Source organism: Rhipicephalus microplus, chromosome 8 (genome assembly GCF_043290135.1).
Source record: "Rhipicephalus microplus isolate Deutch F79 chromosome 8, USDA_Rmic, whole genome shotgun sequence".
NCBI classification, from domain to species: Eukaryota; Metazoa; Arthropoda; class Arachnida; order Ixodida; family Ixodidae; genus Rhipicephalus; species Rhipicephalus microplus.
Window position 1 is genome coordinate 2,077,140 of NC_134707.1, and position 23,808 is coordinate 2,100,947.

The window sequence follows — 23,808 nt, forward strand, 5'->3', positions numbered from 1 at the left end:
CTATGCAAGAACTCATCAAACCTTCGGATAGCTCTTTCGTAGCCAGAGCCTGTTTTTCGGTCTGTCTACGAACACTGGCGTCAAAGCGATGTGACATTACGGCAAGAATTCCCCTTTGCCACCGCCGCTTGTCTCCTTTTTTTTGCGCCCCCCACGTACCCGCTCTTTAGCGATATGCCAATTTCTCAAAATACAAAGTGAAAGGTTTCATAACTAATGAAACTTGTTGAGGCTGTAAAAAGTTTTCATGATTTAGCTTAAGATAGACAGACTCCCGTCCAAATGCAAGATTTACTGTGAAAATTATTTTCATTGCGTACACTGAGAAATGGAGGCTATAGGAATATATGCCAAGTGGTGTTAATGTCATTAGACAACTAGGCACAGACTCCAGAATGAGAACATGTGTGTGCTGAAGTATCACAAACAAAATTGGTATGTTACCAATTCATTAAATACATTGCACTTTACCAGGAAAGTTACGCCTGCATCTGCGAATAATCTAAATGATTTGACAGAATTGCACTTTCTCCAACAGGAGATTTCACACGAACCTAACTGTCATAAGCATAAGGTTCACATATTCAGAAAATAAACAAAATAGTACTGCCGTACACAAGACTATTTCTGAATTGTTGTAAAGTGTTCATTTACTCAGATCATGCGTACATTGTCGTTCTTTATGAGAGAGAACACGCGAACGCGTGGCTGGCGCTCCGCGGCGGCTGCCTATAGCACCATCAGCCAACAAGTGAAGGAAGCGTGTTCGCTTTTCGCGTCATCTATGGCCAAGCAAGATAACCAGTTATGGCCAGTAGACAAGCGCTGCTAGATTACGTTCCCTGAACGCTCGCGTGGCGAGCGATATCGGGTGATTACTGCATCTTGTGCAGTGGTCACGAATAACATTTGATATGTTGGCAGTGGACTATGCACTGCAGGCATAAGCAGAAAGGGAGTGCAATCTAGCAACGCTTATCTACCGGCCATAACTCGTGATTATTTTTTCGACAACAGATGACGTTGAAAGCAAATGTGTTTCCTTTTCCTGTCGGTTGATGTTGCTGTAGGCAGCCGCCGCAGAGTGCAGGCCACGTGTTCGCGTGTTTCCTTTCATAAAGGACGACAATCTACATGTTTATTCTAAAAAGTCGCCAGTGATTGTGTAGTCCTATACCCCGATTTGTGTGAAATGCTGAGGTCATCTACCGCCGCGCCACAAACAGTAATGTTCACTTCACGTGGGAGCACTGCAGATAGCAACGATTCCAACGCAAATGCCAGAAAGTCGAGAAGGACACCTTCGATGGATGGCGCAGTCAGTGACACGGCCCAAGTAATAGTTAAACAACTTTTGCCTCGATGAGGTGACGACTGGTCTTGTACGTCATGCCTTCTTACAGGTAATCAGCTGCAAATAATATCAGTTCATGAGGTGGCTATCTAAACTGGTAGTTATGAGAGTGACAGCATCGTTGCTATTATTCTGCACGAAGATAGAATCTGAAACCAATGAGATTTCTGCACATAATCTCAACTGCACTTAACCTCAATAATTTGGGTGAAATGATGCTTCAAAATTCTTGCGAGAGAAACATGAAGCTGAACAACGTGTTGATTGTGCAAGCACATGAGAAAAACAGACACAACAGCGGTGGTGGTATTCTAGGATGAGCGCATACGATATATTTTGCGAGATTTGATAATGCACATGAGCGCGGGGCTTGGCACATCAGCGAGAGCACTGTCCGTATGTGCGTGGATAGCTCCGATACAAACAAACCTAGAGGAGGTTAAAATGTCATTTTTTATAGGAATCACCCATGAAGAGTTCAACCTAATAATGTAAATAATGTGTCTTGGGACACAAAATCACTTGATTATGCGCCAATGAGTTTGTTGCATCCGAGCAGGAGTATGTTCTTGCTTTTCACACCCGTCGGAATGCGGCTGTCATAGCCAGGTATGTAATCTATCATCGCGGTAAGCAGCGGGACACAGACTTTCTTACCCCTTTCACATTGCCTTCGACTGAGCGGTTGTGCAGAAGCGAAAGTAAACATTTTTTGTTTTACCTTTTACCACAAACATTATCGATTCTGTTTTCGTCATTCATGTGCAGCTTGAGGCGAGCAGAAAGCAAACACAAACAACGGAACAGTGCACGAAACAAGCGCATCGTTATGTAGGGCGCGACGGTTGGCATCGAAGAGTCCGTGCCGTGACGTCACTCAGGCCTCCCGCCTAGATCTCGGGGCTCATAGCGCATGTATGAGCAGACCGTCGATTGCCTTGACAGGTTAAGAAATTTATTATTTGTCAGATGGTTGCATGTGCAATATACAGTAGACTTGGTAAACGTAAATTTGCTGAATGGAACTTCTGCTTAAATGGAACAACTTTCTTTGATACGGTTGGTTTCATACTTAAATGCTGCAACACACTTCTTCACCTCTCAGTAAACGTAACTCTTTTTAAATGGAACACATTTTCCCGGTCTCTTCAGGTTCCGTTTATTGAGAGTCTACTGTACATGGCTGGCAGTGATGAGGCTGATCATTTTATCATTGCTTATCAATTGTTCCCTTTTTTGTTCGTTAAGGTCTGCTCAAATATATATTGCCCGTTGTTGATGTATAGACTTTGTTGCAAGACAGCTTTGTCTTTTTGTGTCCTCGCTTTTTCTTGTGCTTGCGCTGTTTTGTTTTCCAGTTACACTTCGCCTGCTACATTTGTAGGCTGAGAACGTAAACATGAGTCACGCATTGGGAATTAAAAGATGAAAACACAGTTGATCTCATTTATAACGAGCTTGATAGTGCTGCAATAAATGGTCGATATATCAGTAGCTCGTTGTATATGGAGCCGCCCATAGAAACGGCCACATAGTGGCCAAATCGTTTTTTTTTGTGGGTATCTTTATCAAAACAGGCAAACAACCCCTCCGCTGACAAGTTAGGTCTTTTTGTATGTTAAACGACAGCCGTTCGCAATGAACTCACGCCGATTGATTGAATCGCGGTACTGCCACTTCGAACCAATCATCCCTGGCCAGTTGTGTGCAGTCTGTCATTTACTCTAGCTACTCTTGCTATCGCATGCCAGTTCGCTTGCAGTCCAATGTATGCACGTGTTTCTGTGGCCTTTGCGCATGATTCACTCGGGATAGGGCTATCATGCAGTGGGTCGCCTGTTCATTTTTGCGAGCAACATGTGCAAGCGGCCTCGCAGGACGCGGCGGCGGCGAACTTGCGAATGGCACCATGACGCGCTTGTACCATTGCCATTTCACCCAGCAGTTATCTGCAGATGACTGTGATAAGCTCCCTGGCAATGATTCAAAATGGCACGTTCGTCGCCACTAGCCACCGTGTTACCACTCTTTTTTATGCTTATCCGTTAAGGCATCGCCACAATGGTGCGGATGTTGTTATCACTAATCGATTGGTCTTTGCCATTACCGAAAAGTGAAAAAACCTTTAACCGCACATTGTGGTGTCGAAGAGTTCAGCGTTGCAGTGGCCTTTCACGTGACAAAACTTATCACTTCATGCATGCTTTTTGCGATCGAAGGCATTGTTGGTTGTTTATTGTGTGCAGTCGGAGATGCCAAGAACGGCGTCAGAAACGTTTGTCGTGCGAAAACTGGCCGCAATTCTCCATGCTGCCTCCTATTTTTCTTTTCGTTTATTCCCCCTCACTTCCGTTCTGCCTGTAAAAAAAACCTCTGGAAAGTGAACGACCTCGCTCGTGATGTCTGAAATCTGCGTGCCGTGCTCACCGCATTCTGTGATATCTTCGGCGCAAGTAAACTTCAGCGGTGCATATGCTGTGCCTATCACATACTTCAGAATGGCTCTTTTAACATTTTTTTTCGCTTAGTATGCGCTATATTTTTACCGCGACCAGGTGAAAAGTGTTCATTGTGAAATTGGGAGGCATTGAAAAATGTTTGCTGTATGTGGACTCATTTTCAAAGGGTTGCACAGGAAAATTGTAAGTGCACCGAAATATGGTCGTTATATTCGATAGATCGTTATACCTGGGATCATTATAAGTGGGTTGGACTGTAGTGGTAATGTTATGTTCTCTGGCCATCTATAGCACAACCCCTCAACAGAGCCTGCGGCTGCAGTAGTTGCAGTAAAGAAAGAACACATTTTCCAGATTTTGCCCTAAAGAAGTATTCGTGCGTCTAATAAATTCTCGCTCATTAAAATCTTGATAGGTAGTCGACCTCGTGAGTCGACTCACTCGGACTTGCATAGAACCCTGAGCCTGAAGATGTCTGGGTGAGTAATGTTTTGATGAGTCTGAGTCTGAGCAAGTCCTGTTGAAGGAAATTCACGTGAGCGGTGAGTCATATTGAGTTTGACCCAGAAAAAGTTTGGTGAGTCTGAGCATGATATATATTTTTTGAGCGAGTCTGAGTGAGTTACTTATTTTTTTGCAGGCCAATGTATATGCCATAATCTCTTATGCATCTAATAGCACTTGGTTATGGGCCTCTTCACAGCTATTTTGCATCTTGTAATGTGAATCATTGGTCTTCACTAATGCCTCATAAAATTGCATGGCACTCAATGGCCATACTTGGTCCTCATGCTACAAAAACCAATAATTGTCATAATAGTTATTGCCATAGCAATTATATGGACACTCTCGGCTGGATTTCGCTGTCGGCATCAATGTCATGCACCGTATATGTATAGGTATCCATATATATGAAAACGCAAGAAAAAAAAATCCAGAAATAAGACTCCGGCGCGCGGAATCGAACGTGGGATCTCCGCGTCGTGAATGCGAGGCGTTAACCACCTAACTACCGAGGGGTATTACCTCCTTCACCATTCAGACAACAACCTATCTATATCTACTACTCACTGCTGCTGGCGAACCTCTCAGAGGGAAGCTATCGTGTTTTTAGCATTATCAGCAAGATGGCACAATGCGCACGCGCGGTGGCTCTCATCCCTCATTTGTACTTTGACCCACGGAAAGGAGGTGATTGGACGATCTCTCACGTGCCCTTATCTCCCGGCAAGTAGGATCATACGTCATGGCAGGGGTTCGGCTTGCAATGAAATCATAGTGTTGTAGTTACGGGGCGCACAAAGGTCACTGCAATCGTTGCACAGCCTCCGTTTCCGAAAATGGCGCGCTTTTCAGACACAACGAAATAACAACTGAGACGCTTATTCGCGTGCATCTGTACCTGTGAGCATGTTTCGTGTGTCATTTGTGCGGGAGAAACGTGGGGCATGTCTCGATCTGCTTGCCATTCTGCACGTGACTTTCAAATTTGTTGCTATCGCGTTCATTGCTTCGCCTTGGCGGCAAATGCTGTCACTTTTTATAATTAAAACATTACTTGATATATACAGTGAAACTTCGATTGTACATCCCCAGGTTTCGCGACGACCTGCATTTTGCAATGAATCAGTTTCATCCCAGCGAAATCCTTACAGAAATAATGTATTAAAAACCTTCCTTATACAACGCAGTTTTATGCCGACCCTGCATCTTCCGACAACTTTCAAATTTCATCCTTAAGGGGAGATGCTCCTCGAAAACACTTTTTCTTTAATATTATACCTAAAGTTATGAAACTTTGGTCATAGACTGAGTTTGTAACGCTGATTCCAAATATGTGCTTAGTTCTTATGTAGCTTTATTAGTTTTTGTGCGAGACACCTCTCAAGAGAAAAATATAGGGCTTTTTGTGCACATCTTTTTTAATAATAAATTTTTGTTTAGAGAAGCCTGCAATAGCTCATTTTGCTGGTTAGGTAAAGTAGTATGTTAGATACTACTTAAAATTTATTCAAATAATTTCTATATTTCTAAAAAAAAATGAGGAATACCAAAGGTACATACTTTGTGTGCTGTGAGTCAACATTTCAATTGTTTTCAAAAAATGTATAAGAGATATTTGAAATGCATATAGATATCGACATTCTACACACTTTGAAGAGGCTGTGTGCAAAATTTCATCCAGATCTGACCATTTGAAGTACCTGAAAAGTGATGCACAAAACGTAAAAAATGCTGAAAAGTAGAAATGGAGAAAAATGCTTTTGAAAGTTTTAAACATCTGTATTTTTCAAAAACATGACGAAAGCACATGAAATTTCTTGCAAAAATAGAGCAATATGTTTCAAACACAGCACAGCTGTTCAGAACTCCCCTGGCCCATAGGTTTGCCCCTCAGCACCCTCTCGAATGGAGTCCGTGAGACGTGCTCTCTTCACCTGGTTTCGGCGATGGGCTCGAGCTTCAGCGGTTTGGCGGACGGACATTTTCTTCATTCTCCTCTGGTCACGGGAGCTTCCCAGGACAACAAGCTCTTCTGGTGGCAGAATACCAAGCTCCTGAAGCACTTGCTCAAAGCTGCCATGACTGCAGTTATACTACAAAACGGCGATGGCAGTTGCAGTTTCCACTACTGTCTTGGACACAAACTTCGTCTTCGGGCATAGTAACCAGATCTTGCTGTTGAGGGACTCTGCTGCATTTTGAGTCTTCCCTTGTAAGCAGCGGGTGAGAAGCTTCTTCTCCGTGAGACGCCTGTAAATAGGCAGCAGAGCCTCCCCCTGTGCCTTTGTCAGAAGCGGAGTGTGGTCTGGCGCGGGTTCTCCAAGTGCTTCCGCCCGCTGGTGCTTGCACCATGATTCAACTCCTTCGGGGCAGAATTTATGGCTCTTGGCAGCATTCGTCAAACTCGAATGAAAAAGTGACGCCCAAACGGCACGATACATTTCCCGGACATTGCCCCTGTTGCTGGTGATGGCTATGCGGTAGTAGTTTTGCAACTTCTGTATTTGCCCGTCCTTCAACTTCTCGCCACGTGGAAGAGGAGTCTTGAGCTTGCGAATTGAAGTGCCCAGGCGCTTGGCCACGTGGTTGGTGCAATCTTCCTTCACGATGGATGTTTCACCGTACACTTTGGCCTCAAAGACAGCATTGAAGGCTTTACTGTCCCCATCACTCAAAAACGTGGTGAAGTGCAACGGTGTCTCATATGAGGGAGTCCGCGTCCATATGCGCACTGCTGCCTCAGTTTCCATAGCATGAGAGGAGCAGTCAACGTTCTTCTCACAAACTGGGTTATGGTACGCCTGCCACACTTGCTCTTCGCTCCCGATGTCTTTGTGCCGGCTGCACGCAAGGCAGAAGTTTGAGAGAACCTCAAAATCGAGGCACAAGCCAGTGTCTACAGACACAGCTGTGCCAACGCCGTTATGGCTCTTGTGGCCCCGCTTTTGCCACGTACCATCAAACATCACGGCAACATCACTGCTGCCGACCATCTCTTTCGTGTGAACTCTCGCTTTCTCCATGTTTTCCTCCACGGCTTTCATGGCCGCAGCATGAACTTTCTTGCCGATCGCAATAAAGTTCTTGTGATGTAACGGCGTCGGCATGCCAAGAATGGCGCAAAAACGTGAAAGCTGTTCGTGCCCGATGCCAATCGCGCGCGCAGCTACGTTCACGGCGAAGCTGTCGCGGGAGCTCCCACTCCGATATTCCCGGCTTCCGCTAGCACCGTTCGCAAGCTCACCAGGCACAACACGGCTCGAGGTGTGCACAGAAGAAAGTACCGATTCAGGGCACTCACTGTTCGCACAATGCAACTCCAGAAACGCCGAGAGACCCTTCCGTTTTTCGACCGGTTCACGTACCGCGAGGGTACAGGTGTGGCACGCAGGGCAAGCAGCTCCACTTATCAGCACCGTAAGCGCACTGATATCGCATATCACAGCACTCGCAGAGTTCCGATCGCTTGCTGCTCTATCGTTCTCGAAGAGTCCAATCTTCACCCCCGAAGCGCTCACAAAGTTCAGCGCGGCGTCGATTTCGTCCGAGGGGCCGTTGTGCTGGTTAGGGCTAGCCGGAGGCGTCGGGCGGCTGCTTCCCGCTGTCACTTTCCGTAGAGGTTTGCGACGCCGCACTCGGTGCGGGATCTTCGCCCGAGCCTTCCGAGCTCGGAAATTGCGCTTTTTCGGTTCGTTAATTACGAAATAACTGAAAAAGCGCAGGAAAAGGGCCACAGAGTTCGATCGAGTCACCGTACACAGTCGAGGATGGATGCAGGCTTCGGTGCTTCGCCGCAGCAACGTCTCCGTGTAGGCCAATGGCGGCCTCGCTAGAGCACCACGTGATTTAAATGTCCAGTAGAAACGCTTGAACAGGCGCCAAAACGTGCCTTTTTTTATTATTTTGGGCCAAAATGCGAAACTGAGGGAGGTGCTGTAGGCTAAACGAAGGCTTACTCAACCTCTCCAAGCAAACAGCAATGGCGGGAGACGCCGCATTCTCGAGATGGAGACGATCGACAGTTGCTGATTCGCGACGAAACTAGCACTTTCTCGAGCCACCGTGGCTGAATAAAATAGAATTTTTACTAACTTCTCGTTCGAATTTTGCCTTGATCTTTTGCGGAGTTGTAGCTGAATAAACAAAGATAATTTTACAGGTAAAATCTCAAAACTGAAAAATTCCGCGAAAAACGCAATTTTTCGACGCGCATCTCCCCTTAAGAGAAATTCAGATTTGCTCGAATCAAACTTGATCTAATATTCACAAGTGTAAAATTTGAAGTTACGTTCCCCTAGGTTGACGATTAGACAAGTTGAGAGTGAGACCGGATTTCTTCATTTCTTTTTGGCATAGAAAATTTATTCTCATGGAAGTGTGCTTCTACGCACGCCTTGATTGCGTGTGTACCTATCCGGGGTCATTACCTAGTCAAGTTCTATTCACATAGTAGCTTCAGCCAGCCAAAAAGCTGACACTTTTACGTGTTCACTCCACAGAAACTTTTCCTGGTCGACATACAGCTACTCTCTTGCCTTTGTCGCAGTCGCAGGCTTTCGCACACATAAGGGTGCGACGCAGTTCTCACTGTGCAATATTACTTTTCACTTGACATAAACGTTTATAGCAACAGTGGAACATCACTAGTTGCACTTGACAAGCAGGGTAGGAACAGCTGCGCCATTTGTGCCACTCAATGACTAACTCTTAACTGCGCCATCCTGTGTCAAACAACTCCTGCGGCGCCAGACTCGCATCAGCGCCGTACTGCACTGCAGCACCAGGATTCAGCTGCAAAATGCCAAAGCCATCAAGCACCATACCTGGAAAGGTGGCTGAAACAATGTCTTTTTGGTTTTATTTATTTATTTATTTATTTCACAATACTGCAGGCCAATGTGCTGGCCCAAGCAGGAGCGGATACATCAAAACGTAATTGAAGAAAACAACAGACAATACAAAAGAAACAAAAGGTTTAAGAAAGAAGGTGGCGCTCAAGGTCACCAAGAAAATTATTAGAATGAAAGATGTCACACGGCAAACAATTCCAGTCATCGACAGTTTTAGGAAAAAAATTATATTTAAAAGCATTTGATCGGGCAAAAATTGGGGTTAGAGCATGTTCATGACCATGACGAGTACGTCGAACTGAGAGAGGTTTAACACAGTCGGGGAGATCAATTTTTACAATACCACACAAACAATTGTAAAGAAAGAAAAGACGACTGAACTTTCTCCGAGCTTCTAAAGTAGAAATGTCGTTTAATTGCATTAAGGTGGTCGGGGAATCAAACCTACGATATTTGCCAAAAATAAACCTTACAGCCTTTCTGTTGATACTTTGATTGAAATGGTTATAGTTTCGGTTTCGTAAAGGCAGTGATCGTTCCAAAACCAGCCGTTGTAGTCTTGAACTAGCGAGTGAGCGCCACGCTCCTGGAGTGAACGGACACAGCAGACGCCGTCGGAACAAACCAAACAATACACACATTTATTCAACTAATTTTGAATGACGATATTGTTCGTCGAATTGTTATAACATAAATCGTGATCAACACGCTAGGTCATCTTTATACAATATTGCCATACACTCCAAAACATGACAAACACAATAACCCGCACAAGGCGGCGGTCCCAACGCTTGACTTGCCATGAGGGCCTCAGACGCGCAACCCGCGGTGCCACACATCGGGGACCCACGCTAAAGACAACCGTTAGCGGCAATCACCCCACTCGGAAGAGAGCTGCTTATTACTTGCGCGCCGCCACCAAGGCTTGCGTGCTGCCATGGGTCACTGCCGCACTACCGCTCTAACAACCGTGGTGATGATGATAGCGGTGATCACCGCTCGTGTACACGCCACCTATCGCTCAATAGCCGTAACCCCGAAATACGGCTTCTGCGCGAGACACGTGCGCCACGTGGCGCAAACAACTCTACAGAGGAGTGTCAGTATCCCCACACTGTGAGCTTTGATCATAAGAAGGTGGTCGCGATCCTTATGCGGGTGAAATCACGGCAGGCATCAGCGCGAATCGCCCGTGAACCCTTCCACGTGCTGCGCTCTCAGCGCAAAGGGACAGCAAGAAAAGCATCTCTGCTGGTTCTGCAGTTGCACGATATCAGATCTAAGAGAGTAGTTGGCTGCCACTCTTACAATTTTTTGCAATTGGATTCGTTGCTTCACTATTCCAATGAAATTGTTTGTTTATAACATGATGGTAGCATTTGAAAAAAAATTAAGAAATTGGCAGTAACGGCGCTCAATAGAAGGAGGGGTAGTGCCTGTTTGCTGGAACAGCCTAGGAAGGGCAGGTGCATGTGGGTGCACCGTGCACATGACTGTTCATCAAGCATATGCGCATATTCTCGTTCATTTGGCCACTGTGTTTCGCGCTTATCAACTCGGCGGCTGACGAATGCGAGCTCAGGTAAAAAACAAGAAAATAAACATGGCGCTATTGCACCGCAGAGTCACAATGCACCGTAAGTGTGGAACAATGGATGCGATAGCAGCCAATTGTAAGGCTATCGAAAGGAGACTGGCAGCTAACTTATTTAGATTCGTTCTCGCGTAATGCTGGTGTACAAAACACTGGTGTATGAGAATACGACCACGTCAAGAAGAGCAACACCCCTTGAACATTCTCTTCATGATGAGAATGCAGCACGTAGAAGTGTATGCGAGTCGCCCGCTGATGGCTGCCGAGCTAGCGCGCGCACCAGTGATTGCAACCATGCCCTTAGAAGCAAAGTTCATAGTTGCTGCTCGAGCAACACTTGCCCCCCTCTCGCTCATTGTTTTTTTAATGCTCATCCAAGGTAGACGGAGTGCTTCCTCTCTGCTTCGACTACAGGTCTCCCGGGCGGTGTATCGAATGATGCTATCGCATGCGCCCTTTGAGTGGTGGAGATAAGCCGGGTCGTTTGACCTCTATTTCAGCCGAGTTCGTCACCCCGCTCGCACACTTTTACTCGCATATAGAACATACGATGCGCGGCACCATGTTCTCAATTCGGAATTTATATGGGATCTGACGGCAACGGCAAACACCTGTTGGGAGTGTCCATATCGAAATAGTGAGGCTATTTTATAATTTAGCTGACTGTTTAAAAAAAATGCAGCATTGAAGATATGCAGCTCAGTGGTGCACGAAGGCATTCTATGCAAACTTGTAGTCCGTCGCCATCTTGTGATGGCGATGACACTGTGTCTGACTCTTCTGACAGGAGGCTTTTGGTTTCGTTTACACACGCAGGAAATTTTCAGACTCTGTTTATTTTAGGAAGATGTGCGATGGATTCGATTTTAGGGGCGAAGCTTCTTAAGGCGTGGGTCATGTGTCCCCGACGTATGTAGTAGTAGTAAGTAGCCACCTCTCCTTTCGTCCTTGGAACATTATCTGGATGCCAGTACATGTATATGATGAATATATGACGAAAAGATACAAGGTACGGGATGGCGGTACTTGGAGTGTTCACTAGATGGACAGACAGACAAACAGATGGCCGGACTGAAAGACAGACAGGCGCATCGACGGATGCACAGATGGAAAGACACACAGACACACGAATAAATCGAGGGACGGACGGATGGACAGAAGGACGCGTGGATGGACAAATGCATGGACGGACTGACGGACGCTTCGCCACATTCATAATAATTCACTTCGTGATTATGCTGCGATTTTTTTTTTGTTGAGAATAAAATTCACTAGCACCTCCTCCAATTAACTAATGCTACCAGTAGCTGCCGCCGGCAAGAATAATTTAATATACCTTCCTTGCAGAGGCACAAGGTCATGCTGTGGCCTTATTCAAGTGGTCTGTACTCATTTTTCGGGCAAGGCTGAGTGTCACTGCCTATAATACTAGTTTTTCTATTATAAGACAGTTTTATGGGGTCCCCTGAAAGCCTTATATTCAAAGTTCCACTGTAGATATATGCAGATAGCCATTAGGCTAAAGTGGTTGCTGCCATGGGCATTGGCTTGGGGGGGTTCAAAAGGAGCACTTCCCTCACCCAAGCTACACTAGTGCTCCCCCCAACCCTCTCCAAGCTGCCAGGCAATACGGGTGTGCATTCCCTCTGCCTCGAGACAAAATTAGCATAATGCCCATGCTTGCTGTTGTGCCATACTGGTGTCAATTGTTGCCTCAATAAGTCAAATACCATATTTACTCATGTAATGAACGCACCCTTTTTTCTAAAAAAAATCATAACAAAGTTGGGGGTGCATTTATTATGTGGGGCAAATTTTATGAAAACTTTTTTTGGGATAAGCAAAAATGCGATAATGCCAAAAAAAGTTACGGTGCTCATCCAATTGCAATTGACATATGCATACAGTGTTTAGGAACAGCTTCTTTGTTGCACTTTACTCATCTTCAGTGGTTAATAGCGCTACCTTCTGCAAGCTGCCCCCATGCCAACCGTGCATGCCATAAAAACGTTTCGCAGCTACCTTTTCTTGCAATTGATTAACCACATTATTGGTATCTGCTGTGATCTTGAGGGGTGCCCAGAAGCGTGTGCTACGATGCACTTTGCCAACTTCGTGGCAATCTCGCACAACTACCGTGACGACGCTGTTGGCATTGCAGCAAGTAACCAACATTGCAGCAAGCTACCACTGAAGCTTGGAAACGAACAGTCGATAACAAGATTAGCGACAAAAAACTGCCGCCGCTTCGCTGTCCACATGAGAAGTTACTGTAGAAAAGGTAGCCTATGTCTTGCTTTCCTTGAACTACGCGTAGATAACAAGCATGAAGAGCAAATCGCAATCGAAGTGAGAAACGAGGTGTGCTACTATGTTACGGAATTCATCACGATTATTTCTGGGCGACAAGCGACTTTCTTCTGGTTTCTCAGAAATCAGTGACGCGATGTTGAATAACGGCCCTTCACGACAGCCATGGTGACAGCAAATGCTGTCGTTGTTGCTCGAAAATTGCATGCATGTAGTTGGGCCTTAAAATTTTTTATTTGTAGGAAGTGACCATCAGTTGGCGCGAGCACTTTGGTGACCTTCGCTCGCTGTGTGCTCATCAGCTGTGATCTCCCTACACTCGCACTGTTCGTGAAGCCTGCTGTGGCACATAGATAATACGATTGGGGGCGTGCCGCGCACAAATAGAAAGTAAAACAGTACGGCGCAAAACAGTGGGCGAACATGTGTGAGCGAGCCGAGGTGGCCGAAGGAGGTCGGCATAATAATGAAAATGGAAGAGATCGAACAGGCAAGGAGGTGCCATGTGTCAGTGGGACTGCAGAAGATGAAAAAAAATTCTGAATTTCGACGACTAAATTTGGGGTTGCGTTTATTATGCGAGTGCGTTCATTACGTGAATAAAACTACTGAGGATGCAAAAAAAAAAAATATGGTTTACAAGCTTAAAACGGTGCACTGAGTGGTTTTTGAAAGTATGTGTATAACAATATGGAAGAACACATATGACAAGGAAACAAACGAGACAGCATGTGTCTCTCTTCTGCTATAATGTTGATGAACCAATTAGCCCTCATGAGAACCCTTCTGTATGAAAGTACTGGCTGAGGTGTTGCACTAGTGGTCTGTGCATACTGAGACTGACGTAAAATATGCATAACAGATAACTTGCAGTTTCTTTTATCAACAGTGCTTACCAAAGGAGTGGAGATGCCATCTAAAGCATTAGAGTTCTGAAATTTATGGGATCCTGGCATAGGACAGGAGTATTTGTAAATGTTTGGGACAGGTCTTCAGAAGGATTCACTGGACGTTTTATTGTATTGGTTGAATTGAACTCTTGTATTACTCAGTGCGCTGCCTGTGAAGGATGGAAAGTAATTCTCTCTTGTCTCTGTGCTTCGTCCCTTTCTCTTTCTCTCTCTGGTGTGCGTGTGTTCGTGTTGGGTCAAGAAGCAGTGGTATGGACCTTCGGCGCCTCCTCTACCCTCGACAGGTTCAACACCCACTCCTAAATAAGTATGTTCATAGTTTTGTCCATTGGATATGCCGTTTCTGCTGTTTTTTTTTTTTTACAAGGACTGTACAGTTGGTATGGATCAAGTATGTTCATAGTTTTGTCCATTCGATATGTCGTTTCTGCTGTTTTCTTTTTTTACAAGGACTGTGCAGTTGGTATGGCTCTTTGCGGTTGCGGTAAACATTGTTTAAATGATGCAGTAAGACAGCCGGAAAGCAGAGCATAGGCATACTTTTTGTGCTACTGTAAAATCTCATGAATATTTGAACTATGGTTGCTGTATGTGCTATACTGCAGTTTGCATTAAGCGTTGGACACATGGTGCGATTCGGCATTCAACGTGCGACGAGTCATTAGCGTCCACATACGGCACCTCACTTACGTAAGTGAGGTGCTGTACTCATACCTGCCAAGTAATCCGGGAGACTCCCGGATTTTGAACGTTTCTCCCGGTTGTACGGGTCATAAGAAAATCTCCCGAAATCTAGTTTTGCCCCATGCGTCCAGTGCTTTGTTTGACCACTTGAGCAAAGTTGTCTGGTCACGTAGTAAGAAGGATTCTTTTTTTTTAACGATGGTAGCCAGGTTCAACTGTGTTCAATATACATTTTTGAGATGCGAAGATAGCGCTAGAATATGCGGCCTGCCGAGCAGCAAAATCGTCCATAGCTGTGCAGCTTTGAAGGTCACGTGCATTAACGAAGAAAAAAAGAGACAGAGAACTTCATTGTAGTAGAGGGAGGCCAGTGACCCCGTGGTATGGTTGATGCTTTCGTTGGCTGTTGAATGTGCCAGCATTCCAGAAAACGCGGGTGGTGCCGCAGCACACGCGTGAGAGAAAAAAAAAAAAAAAAAGGACCGTAGAGATGGAGCCAATGCCTCCGACAAGAGCGCTTGCTTGACGTGACATGGCTGTGCGAGCGCGTGTTTGCAAATGGATGCACTCACGAAGGAACACGCGGCCCTCTTTATGGCTGTTCCATTAGGCATGCGAACGGCAGGGGTGCGACTGTTAATCTTTGCGGGGGGGGGGGGGGGGGGGGGCATAGTCAGCTCTTTACATTTACATAATAGGGAGTGGTGCGGTGACTCGTGCGGACAGGGAAAGGGGTGGGGACGCTGCAACGGACTTGCACTCTCCCCCACCTGTACCAGGAAGGGAAACTGCGCATATGCTTATGCCCACACCTCACCACACACTTTCTGTATCTTTCCTTTATGCTTCCCCTTTCCCCTCTCCCTGAAGAAGCATAGCTAATGGCAGAGCTTTCTTAAGCCACTCGTCACAATTAACCAGTGCTTCTCCCTTTTGCAAGTCTAACTTTTTTTTACTTTTTTCTCTTTTTATAATCCAAACGTTTTCTCCTCTCCTTGTCTCTTTTATCCCCATCCTCTTATCGAGCGCTCCTCCCCCATATTCTTACGGTTTCCCTCCAACATTTTGTTCTTTTGTTTTGTTTTTTTTACTCAACGGCAAAGGTTGCCGAAAAAACTGCCTGTTCTATTTTCTTACTCGTCCTGGCTACGAGCGGAAAAAGACGAGCTGCGGAAAGGCGAGTGAAGTTCATTGGACATCTCATTTATAGAGGGATTGTTCACATCATGGGCATCCACCTGTATTGGAATACCTATTGACTCTTATCACAAGGCAACGAAAATTTACTGAGAAGAGTGTACGAGTACACTTGTGTCTCGCGAAAAATCACGGAATGTTTCACCGCATGGCATGAGCAATGAAGCAGCACCTCAGTTCTGATTTTTTTTATCTATGTGAAGAGAAACATTTTGTACAACATCAATTATTTTTATACTGTTCCCGGGGCATTTATCTACAAAATGTGTAGTCTGAATTTTCTTTATTTTGAATATTTTTTCATATATAGTGTTTTTATTCCACTGTTTACTAGCTGGTTTTGAAAAATTTCACACTCTTCACATTTTTATTTATACTAAAATATTTTTGTTGCTCTACTACCTATATTTTTTTGGAAAGAGCATTTCATTCTGCAAAGTTTGGTACGCTGCAATGCATGCTGGAGTACTTTTCATACTGGAAAAAATTATCTTTCCGAGACATATGAAAAACAATCATTCTAGTGCGATAACGAAAAAGTTAAGTGCTTCAAAATACAAAATTTTACATCTTTAAAGTGCTCCAAATAAAAATTTTGTTGTTTCAAAGTGCTCCAAAATTAAAATTTTTCTGCTCCAAAAATTGCTCCGAATCGGAAGACCTCGGTGGCATCATTGTGTATCTCAAACTAACTTATGCATGGCACGATTTCGACTCGTCTTGAGACTTGCCTTAGCATCGTTTCTGGTTCTATGTCCCATGTATCTCAGCATTGATTTGAGCTACTTGGTCATAACCGTACATATTGCACAGCATTATTTTTAAAAGGTTAAAAAGCTGACGATGAAATAAGCAACGAATAGATGTACCGCATTTTTGGTGTATAAGTCGCTTTTTTTTTTTCTGAGTTTTTTTTTTTAGTGTGGCTTGTAGAACTGTGCGACTTCTATACAGTCAAAATCGGGTTTGACGCTGTGGTTTCAGCAGCCTGGATATTGCCGTGTGCCCCTTTTGCCGTGCACAGAAACCGGATTTTACAAGAAAATAATAATAGCGGTAAATTACCATATTTACTCGCATAAACCTCACTCTTTTTTTTTTTCATGAAAAAGTGATGAAAAGTGTGGGTGTCCGAGAATTGTGTGAGAAAAGTTTTTCGCGTTAAACAAACAGAGTGAATATAAGAAAACGAAGTGGTCGCAAACCAGGATTTTAACGCCTGCTAAAAACTAAAAGCTTTAAGAAGTACTACTTAAGACTTACCATAATAATAAAACCACAGGTTTAACACAAGGCAAGATTTATTTGAGACACGAAAGCTGCAAACAAATAGTAGAGAAATACAGCATGCAAAGCATGCGGGCGTTACGGCCATATAGTGTTAGCATTCATCACTCAACTAGAGCTTGCGAAAGGTTAGTGCGCAACGTCAACCTTGGGTTGATGGCTATCTAACACGAGATAGTCCGCAGTTGCCTTCTGACGAAATGAAGTTTTACCATCCATCCCAGTCTTAGGCATGTGAAAGGCCCAGCATGCCTTGTTGGCTTTCAGCTGCTCATGCTGTCATCGGCATTAGTGAACACGAAGCTCGTTGACTCCGAGGTGCTTACAAAGGCGGCCCTGTTGCCGTTGTTTATTGCATGATTAATCACCTTCAACTTAAAAGCAGCTGGGTAACTATCGTGTCGCCCCATTGCGTATTTACAGAACAGACACAACGTACAATACACACAGCAACATGTACTTGCCTCTATGGCTTGGCTTAACTTGGACCGAGGCTCGTTCCTTAAACTCTAAGATCTGTGGCGCGCTGTTACTTCGGAGGCCATGCTTGTGCATTGATAGTATGCATCATTCTTAAAGGTACACTAAAGTCAACTATTACGTCGATGTTGATTGTTGAAATGGCGGTCCATGTTGAAATGGTGGTCCAGAAACCTCGTAGTGTTACTTTTGTGCCAAGGAAAGGCCTATTTTGAAATAAAATCGCGTTTTAGTGTTCCGCATCGGGCTAGCGCACTTCAAATTACTCTTCTCAAGAAGCAGACCGACTGCACTGTCTCACGTCACTGTTGCCATGCACAACATTGCCCGGATTTACTGCGCTAGTAGCAGCAGACTGAAAGCAGCCGGAGCCGCAGCAGCAACAACCGCCATTGATCAATTTCTTGCCATTGACTTCGAGATTGCAGGCACTTTTGTTTCAACTGCGCCCCTCTAGATGGCACCACCTGTCCCGTGTAACCACGCGAACATTGAACTTTTGTACCACTCGCACCATTCTCAATAGTAACTTCCAGCGATTCTTTTTTCTATGAATCAAACAGAAACGAAAAAGCAACATTTTATTGCGTCTCTTAATTCACGGAATGTTCTTTATTTAGTACAGTTAGATCGATTACCAAAATTAATTGTAAGCGGCTGTCTGATGTTATCGCGATCATATTACTTTAATTTCTCGGTAAGTAGGGCACGGTTGTTGATAATATTGTCATTTTAGATGTTGTCATACATTGAGCTTTTACTCTGACGTAAATTCTTGATTGACTTTAGTGTCCCTTTAAGACATGGCGCTAGGCTTTTGTGTGTTATCATCATCAGTTGGTTGAAAAACCGGATATTTCTTTTGCAATTTTCGAGTGCGAGGGTTACGCAAAAAAGTATGGTAAGTCTCTAGAAATAACAGCTGATGTAGTTTAGCACAGAAAATAAAAAAGTAAAAAAAAAGGTGAAAATGCGCGGATATTTCTCAATTTATAAATTATGAAAGGTTTGGACTTCAAAGCGGCTTTTTTTTCCGTCACTTCTGTCCGCCATAGCACTCTTGGCTGCTGGGCGTCGCGTGTGTTGTGCATCTTTACAGTGTCGTAGCATAGTGGCGTAGGTTCCGCAGCCTCGCTAATCTGACAACATCATGGCGCCACACGGAAAGCGAAGTCGGCAAAGTATAATGGCAAGTTCAAGCTGCGCGCAATTGAATTTGTCGAATAACACGAAATCGGGCTGCAGCTAGGAAATTCAATGTCGCCAAAAAAAAAAAAAAAATGATCCGGGACTGGCGAAAAGCTCACAGCATTCTTCAGACAATGAATTCGACAAAGAATGCAGTAGGTAGAGTCTAACAGCGAGCCAAAGAAAGAGGCCTGTCAACAGTGCCGCTGCGCCTGAAGGCAAAGGCTCTGGCACTAAAGACTAACGCTGTTGAGTTCAATGGTGGTCTGTCGTGGTGTTTCCGCTTTATGCAGCAAAATCAGCTTTGTCAGGAGAGCCCGCACTATGTCAGAAGCTTCCCGACGACTTTTAGGCGCAGCTGAAGCGCTTCAGCCCATTCGTGCGGGAGGAAGTAGGGAAGCACGACGCCAGGGCAAGCCACATCGCCAACATGGATGAAGTGCCGTTGACCTTCGACATCCCGCTTGGGAGAAGCATAGCCTTGGTGTCGCCTGCTGCGCAGACGGCACCAAGCTGCCTCCCTTGCTTATACTTAAGCAAAAAACCTTGCCGAAAGATCTTTCTTCTTCTACAGTGGTGGTTCAGGCCAGCACTAAAGGTAGGATAGATGAAGGAATTATGGATGTGTGGCTTGACCGCCGCTTCTTATGTCGACCCAACGAATTCTTCCACGTGAAGCCAGGAATGTTGCTGGTAGACAGCATGCGAGCACATTTGGCGACGTTGTCTATAAAAATAATAATAATCAGATCGGTTTAAAGAATTGTATGCCTGTGATCATACTCGGCAGCATGACCAAGATTCTTTAGCTACTTGATATTTCTGTTAATCATAGCTTTAAGGTTTGACGAAGTGGCGAAATGGGCGAGTGAAGCGTAGAATTCAATAACTGATAAGACTATTGTGGCGGGCTTTTGCAAGGCCGGCTTGATCCCCTGCATGATCGATGTTAAAGAGTCCGAATCGAGCGAGCCCGAGGACAGTGGTGACTGGCCGGAGGTCGAAGTGTCAGAAGTACAACCTGAAACAGCTGCGCTATTCGTGAGCGACTCTGAAGAAGACGACTTTGATAGATTTGATCAACCCTTTGTGAGTTTGCATGCAAATAGAAATTATTTTTTTAGGCTTTCCAACAGGTTAGAAATGATAAGCAAGAAAAATTTCAAGTTGGTAGATAGAATTGGTAGTTTAATGCAAAAAAGTGGTGCGTATATGTTTCATTGGTGTTTCCATGCCTCTTGAAAAGTGAGAAAACACTCTCTCTTGAAGGTACTTCCCAAATTTCACTTGCGTGCTTACCTAGAGTGAAAAGCACCAAAACAAGTCGGACAGAGCGGCACCTTGCAAGCTCCACATGTGAACTTTTTGTGGACCTCATTCCCAGTTTCTGAACACCATCTGCACCTACTCCGTGATATTTCTTTTTGAGAGTTGTTATGAGATCAAAACTCGGGTCTCAAGCGGCACCGTAGTTGTCCGCCGCCGCCGCCGGTGTTCGTAACAACATTGCACGAAATAAGAAAAAAAACTCGTACCAATGACACGATGGGGCTCGAACCTAGGTCTGCTGGGTGCCAGCCCAATAATCTAATATTGAGCCATGCCAGTGCTTAGGACTTGGCAAACTTGCCTTAGGCAGGCTTGATGTCGGGAAAGCAATCGCATTAATACGACTTAATACCACCACTCGTCGTAAAACCACTCGTCGTACAGCGGGACGAGTGGGTCGTCCAATGCTCCAACCCATTACAAAGCTTGTTTTTGATCACCTATTAACTGTGAAGCATACCCACTTCAGGCATAATTCCCCATCGTCATCAGCCACTGCATGAACAATTGGCACAAAATTCCTTGCAAGTGTTTAGCTGATACCACGCTTCTCAGAAGAATGACGAAAAATAGCATAGCGAATGCCAGCTTACTACCCAAAAATTTTTATTATTTATACCGTAGTGGGCATCAAGCAAGTGTGCTTGCAGCAGTTACCCAATGAGTGTTTAGAAAAGGCTCTGAAAGGCCACTCTTCTAGCTTTCGCTGTGACTGGGCTGTGCAACCCGCGCAGGTCTGGCATTTTTTGTGGATCGTGGTCGCCTCCTGTGAATCTGATTTCATCCGAGACGCCAACCATATTCTGTCCATTCTTCTGTCCCAGCTTGTTTTTTCGGAAGAGCGCAGTCCTAGTGTAGTGCGCGAAAGTATGTCCATTTCTCAGTTGTCGTCCTAGCACTAGACGAAACCATGTGTAGCTTATGTCGTTCTGGCGTTGTGCTGTATGAATGCGTTGACGACAGCTGCGTCAAAGAGAAAATAAAAGATGTGGTACCAAGACTGCTTGGAACGTCTGTCAGAAATCTAGGCATTTGGCTTTTGGTCTAACCTGTCAACCGCTCCCATCCACAGGCTGTAGTCTGCCACGGTTTTCGAGCAAGTTACAGCCGCTGAAAAGCCATTTGTAAGCTTTCATGGTACATCCACACTTTCTGTGGGATCATGAAAGTTTGACAATAGGTGTACATCTTTGGTGTCATGCCAATGATAAGATCTCACCTGACCTTTGGCACACCACATGTACTTTCCTCTCTTGTGCTTATTGCTTTGTTTTAGTTCGAGAGGCAAATCCTTTCTGTTCGAGCGGACAGTACCTGCAGCAAGGATGCTCCTCTCGGTGAGAGTTTCCATCAGCCTGGTGCATGTAAAGTAATCAGTAAAGAACAGCTGCGTTCCAGGTTTTATGTTTTCCGACTGGGAAAGCACGACACATTCTACAAGGCTTTGGTTGGCTGATCGGGATGTATTTTTTCCTTTACATACCTCAAATTGAAGCAGATAGGTCATCTTTGAGTCTGCCCTGCACCAAATTTAATATACACGTTATATGGGCTTCATCAGAAGGTACTGTTTCATGCTAGACCTTCCTTTGAAAGCGATCATGCTTTCATCAATTGCCTGATAGGATGATGGCAAGTACTCTTCCTAGAAGCTCCTTGATGAAAGGATGCTGTTTGCAAGCCTATTGTAACCATCTTCTCCTTTCTTCTTTTTTTTGCCGTGGTCGTTCACATGAAGGGAGTTCATGATTTACTGGAAACGACATCACTTTAGCTATTTTTTCAGAGTTTAAAAGTGAATCGCGGCTCCAATAATGGTAAAAGTGGTGCTGTGGTGACACGCTCATCAGCAGAAGCAAACCAAAATAAGCTTTTGGCTCATCTGCTATTAGCACAGTCCATTTCGTCCTGTACTTTCAGCACCAGTGTGTTTGGTGTGCTCTATTATCATATCAATCACCTCATCTTCAAAATACAATGCGAAGCTATCTACTGCGTGTTGCACCTCCTTATTCGTGCACTTGGGGTCCCATGACTTATGGCTACCAAAAGAGATGTTTGGTTTATTTTCTCTCCACCTTTCACCAATTCCTCTTCAAAGCAGCAGCTTCGACATCAGTCTCTATTACTTCCTGGTTGGCTCTTTTCCTGCTTTTTGAAGTTCTTTGTCGGTGCTTCTTTTGTTTCTCTTGCGATGGCCCAGGTTTATATTCGTCTTCGTCGAGACTGGAGTCTAGTGGCGCGAGCTCCGGCGCGAACTCATATTCGCTACTTTCTGCCTCGTCTCCACTTGCCTCAAATTCACAGAGCAGGCTGAAGAATAGTTCGAGGGCTTCTTCACTTGAAAACGAGTCCACTGAAAATTGATAAATCATGAAATATATCTGAACAAGAAGAGCTAGTGTCAGTTGGGCCTAGCAAAACTTGCCTGAAATTTTGCATTATATTGACATTGACCAATATATCTAGTCTCCAACAGGATTCGTAGCGGTGCTTGAAATCCTTGAAAACGATTGAATTTTGAAATGGCATATTTAAGGCCTTGAAAACTCTTAAATTTGTTTGAAGTCTTTGAGAGTTTTTGAATTTTGTCAGAGTTCCTTAAGCCATAATTTTGGGGATTTTTTTTGCTTGCCTGGCAACTATGTGCTCTCAAGCCAACAATCTAATCTGATTCGTTTTTCTATCTATAATGGAGTGTTGTAGTACGGCATACTCTCCTAGTACACTGTAGGTGTGGTAGCGCAGCAACACAGCTAAACCTGGCTTTTTTGTCGAGACTGTGCAAGTGTGCGCGGATATCCGCAGTCACGTTGCTCATGGTGGAACTATGCCGGGCAAGTGCGAATTCCAGCCGTCTTGGTCATGCATTGCTGCTTATAGGGAATGGATTGCACCGGTTACATTAAACCCTCATCAAGCAAAGTCTTCCCATGTAGGAAGAGATTCGATGTGTCATCTATGGGGGATTCTGCTCTTAAAGTCACATGAAGAGTACATTGAGAACACAAAAGCAACTGCAGTCCACGGTAACTTAAGTGTGTTCATGCTGGAAACCATACAAATAAAGTACAAATTTTTATGCTGTAAAAAGTGGTATTGTTATTTTCTGCATTTCAAGTGTTATTTTAGGTCCTTAAGTCCTTGAAAACCCTTGAATTTTGTTTCACTTAGGTGCTATGAACTCCGTCCAAATACCCTGATTTCAAAAGTATTGGCACCGAAGCTTGTGGAAAACATCTGTCGAGAAGGGAAAAAAAAAAAAGGAAAATCTTGCCATTTATTCTCGCACTGGAGTTTGTATTGGCCCGTTGCGTTACCCCAGTGCCCTTGTTGCAAAACGGCTAGTAGGACGGTGATGGCTGCCGTGGTTGAATGCATGGACGGGGGCCCAGAACAACGCAGGAAACAATGGTACTGATGCGTTTAAAGTGCCACACAGGAGAGGTTTATCATCAAAACATCATCTTTTAATTATTCCCCTTGAGGCCGTTTTAGAAAGAGCGGCGGCAAGCTGGATCTGTGAAGCACAACGAATCTTTTACTTGGCAAGCTCATTACAGATTAGATATGTAAAATTACACTGAAAATTGTGCAATTTGCCACGCACACAGTTCTAAGCATGCTAGCAAGAACGCAAATGCTAAAAAAATCACGTAGG

The 23,808-nt window shown here is 44.6% G+C and overlaps 1 protein-coding gene and 1 pseudogene across 12 annotated transcripts in view; one reads left to right on the forward strand and one right to left on the reverse strand.

Moving 5' to 3' along the window:
- Positions 1-23,808, forward strand: part of LOC119163941 (Protein associated with topo II related - 1) — a 240,719-nt gene that overhangs the window by 119,853 nt on the left and 97,058 nt on the right. For 7 of the 12 annotated variants that reach the window (XM_037416018.2, XM_037416025.2, XM_037416020.2 and 4 more), the window contains one exon: positions 14,224-14,289. The exons of 2 other annotated variants lie outside the window; for them this stretch is intronic. In XM_037416018.2, coding sequence (XP_037271915.2) covers positions 14,224-14,289 — 66 coding nt within the window. The remainder of the gene's footprint in view (positions 1-14,223; positions 14,290-23,808) is intronic. 3 more of the 12 variants (XM_037416019.2, XM_037416026.2, XM_037416021.2) reach the window with 1 other exon arrangement.
- LOC142769107 (uncharacterized) lies at positions 6,177-9,138 on the reverse strand (annotated as a pseudogene).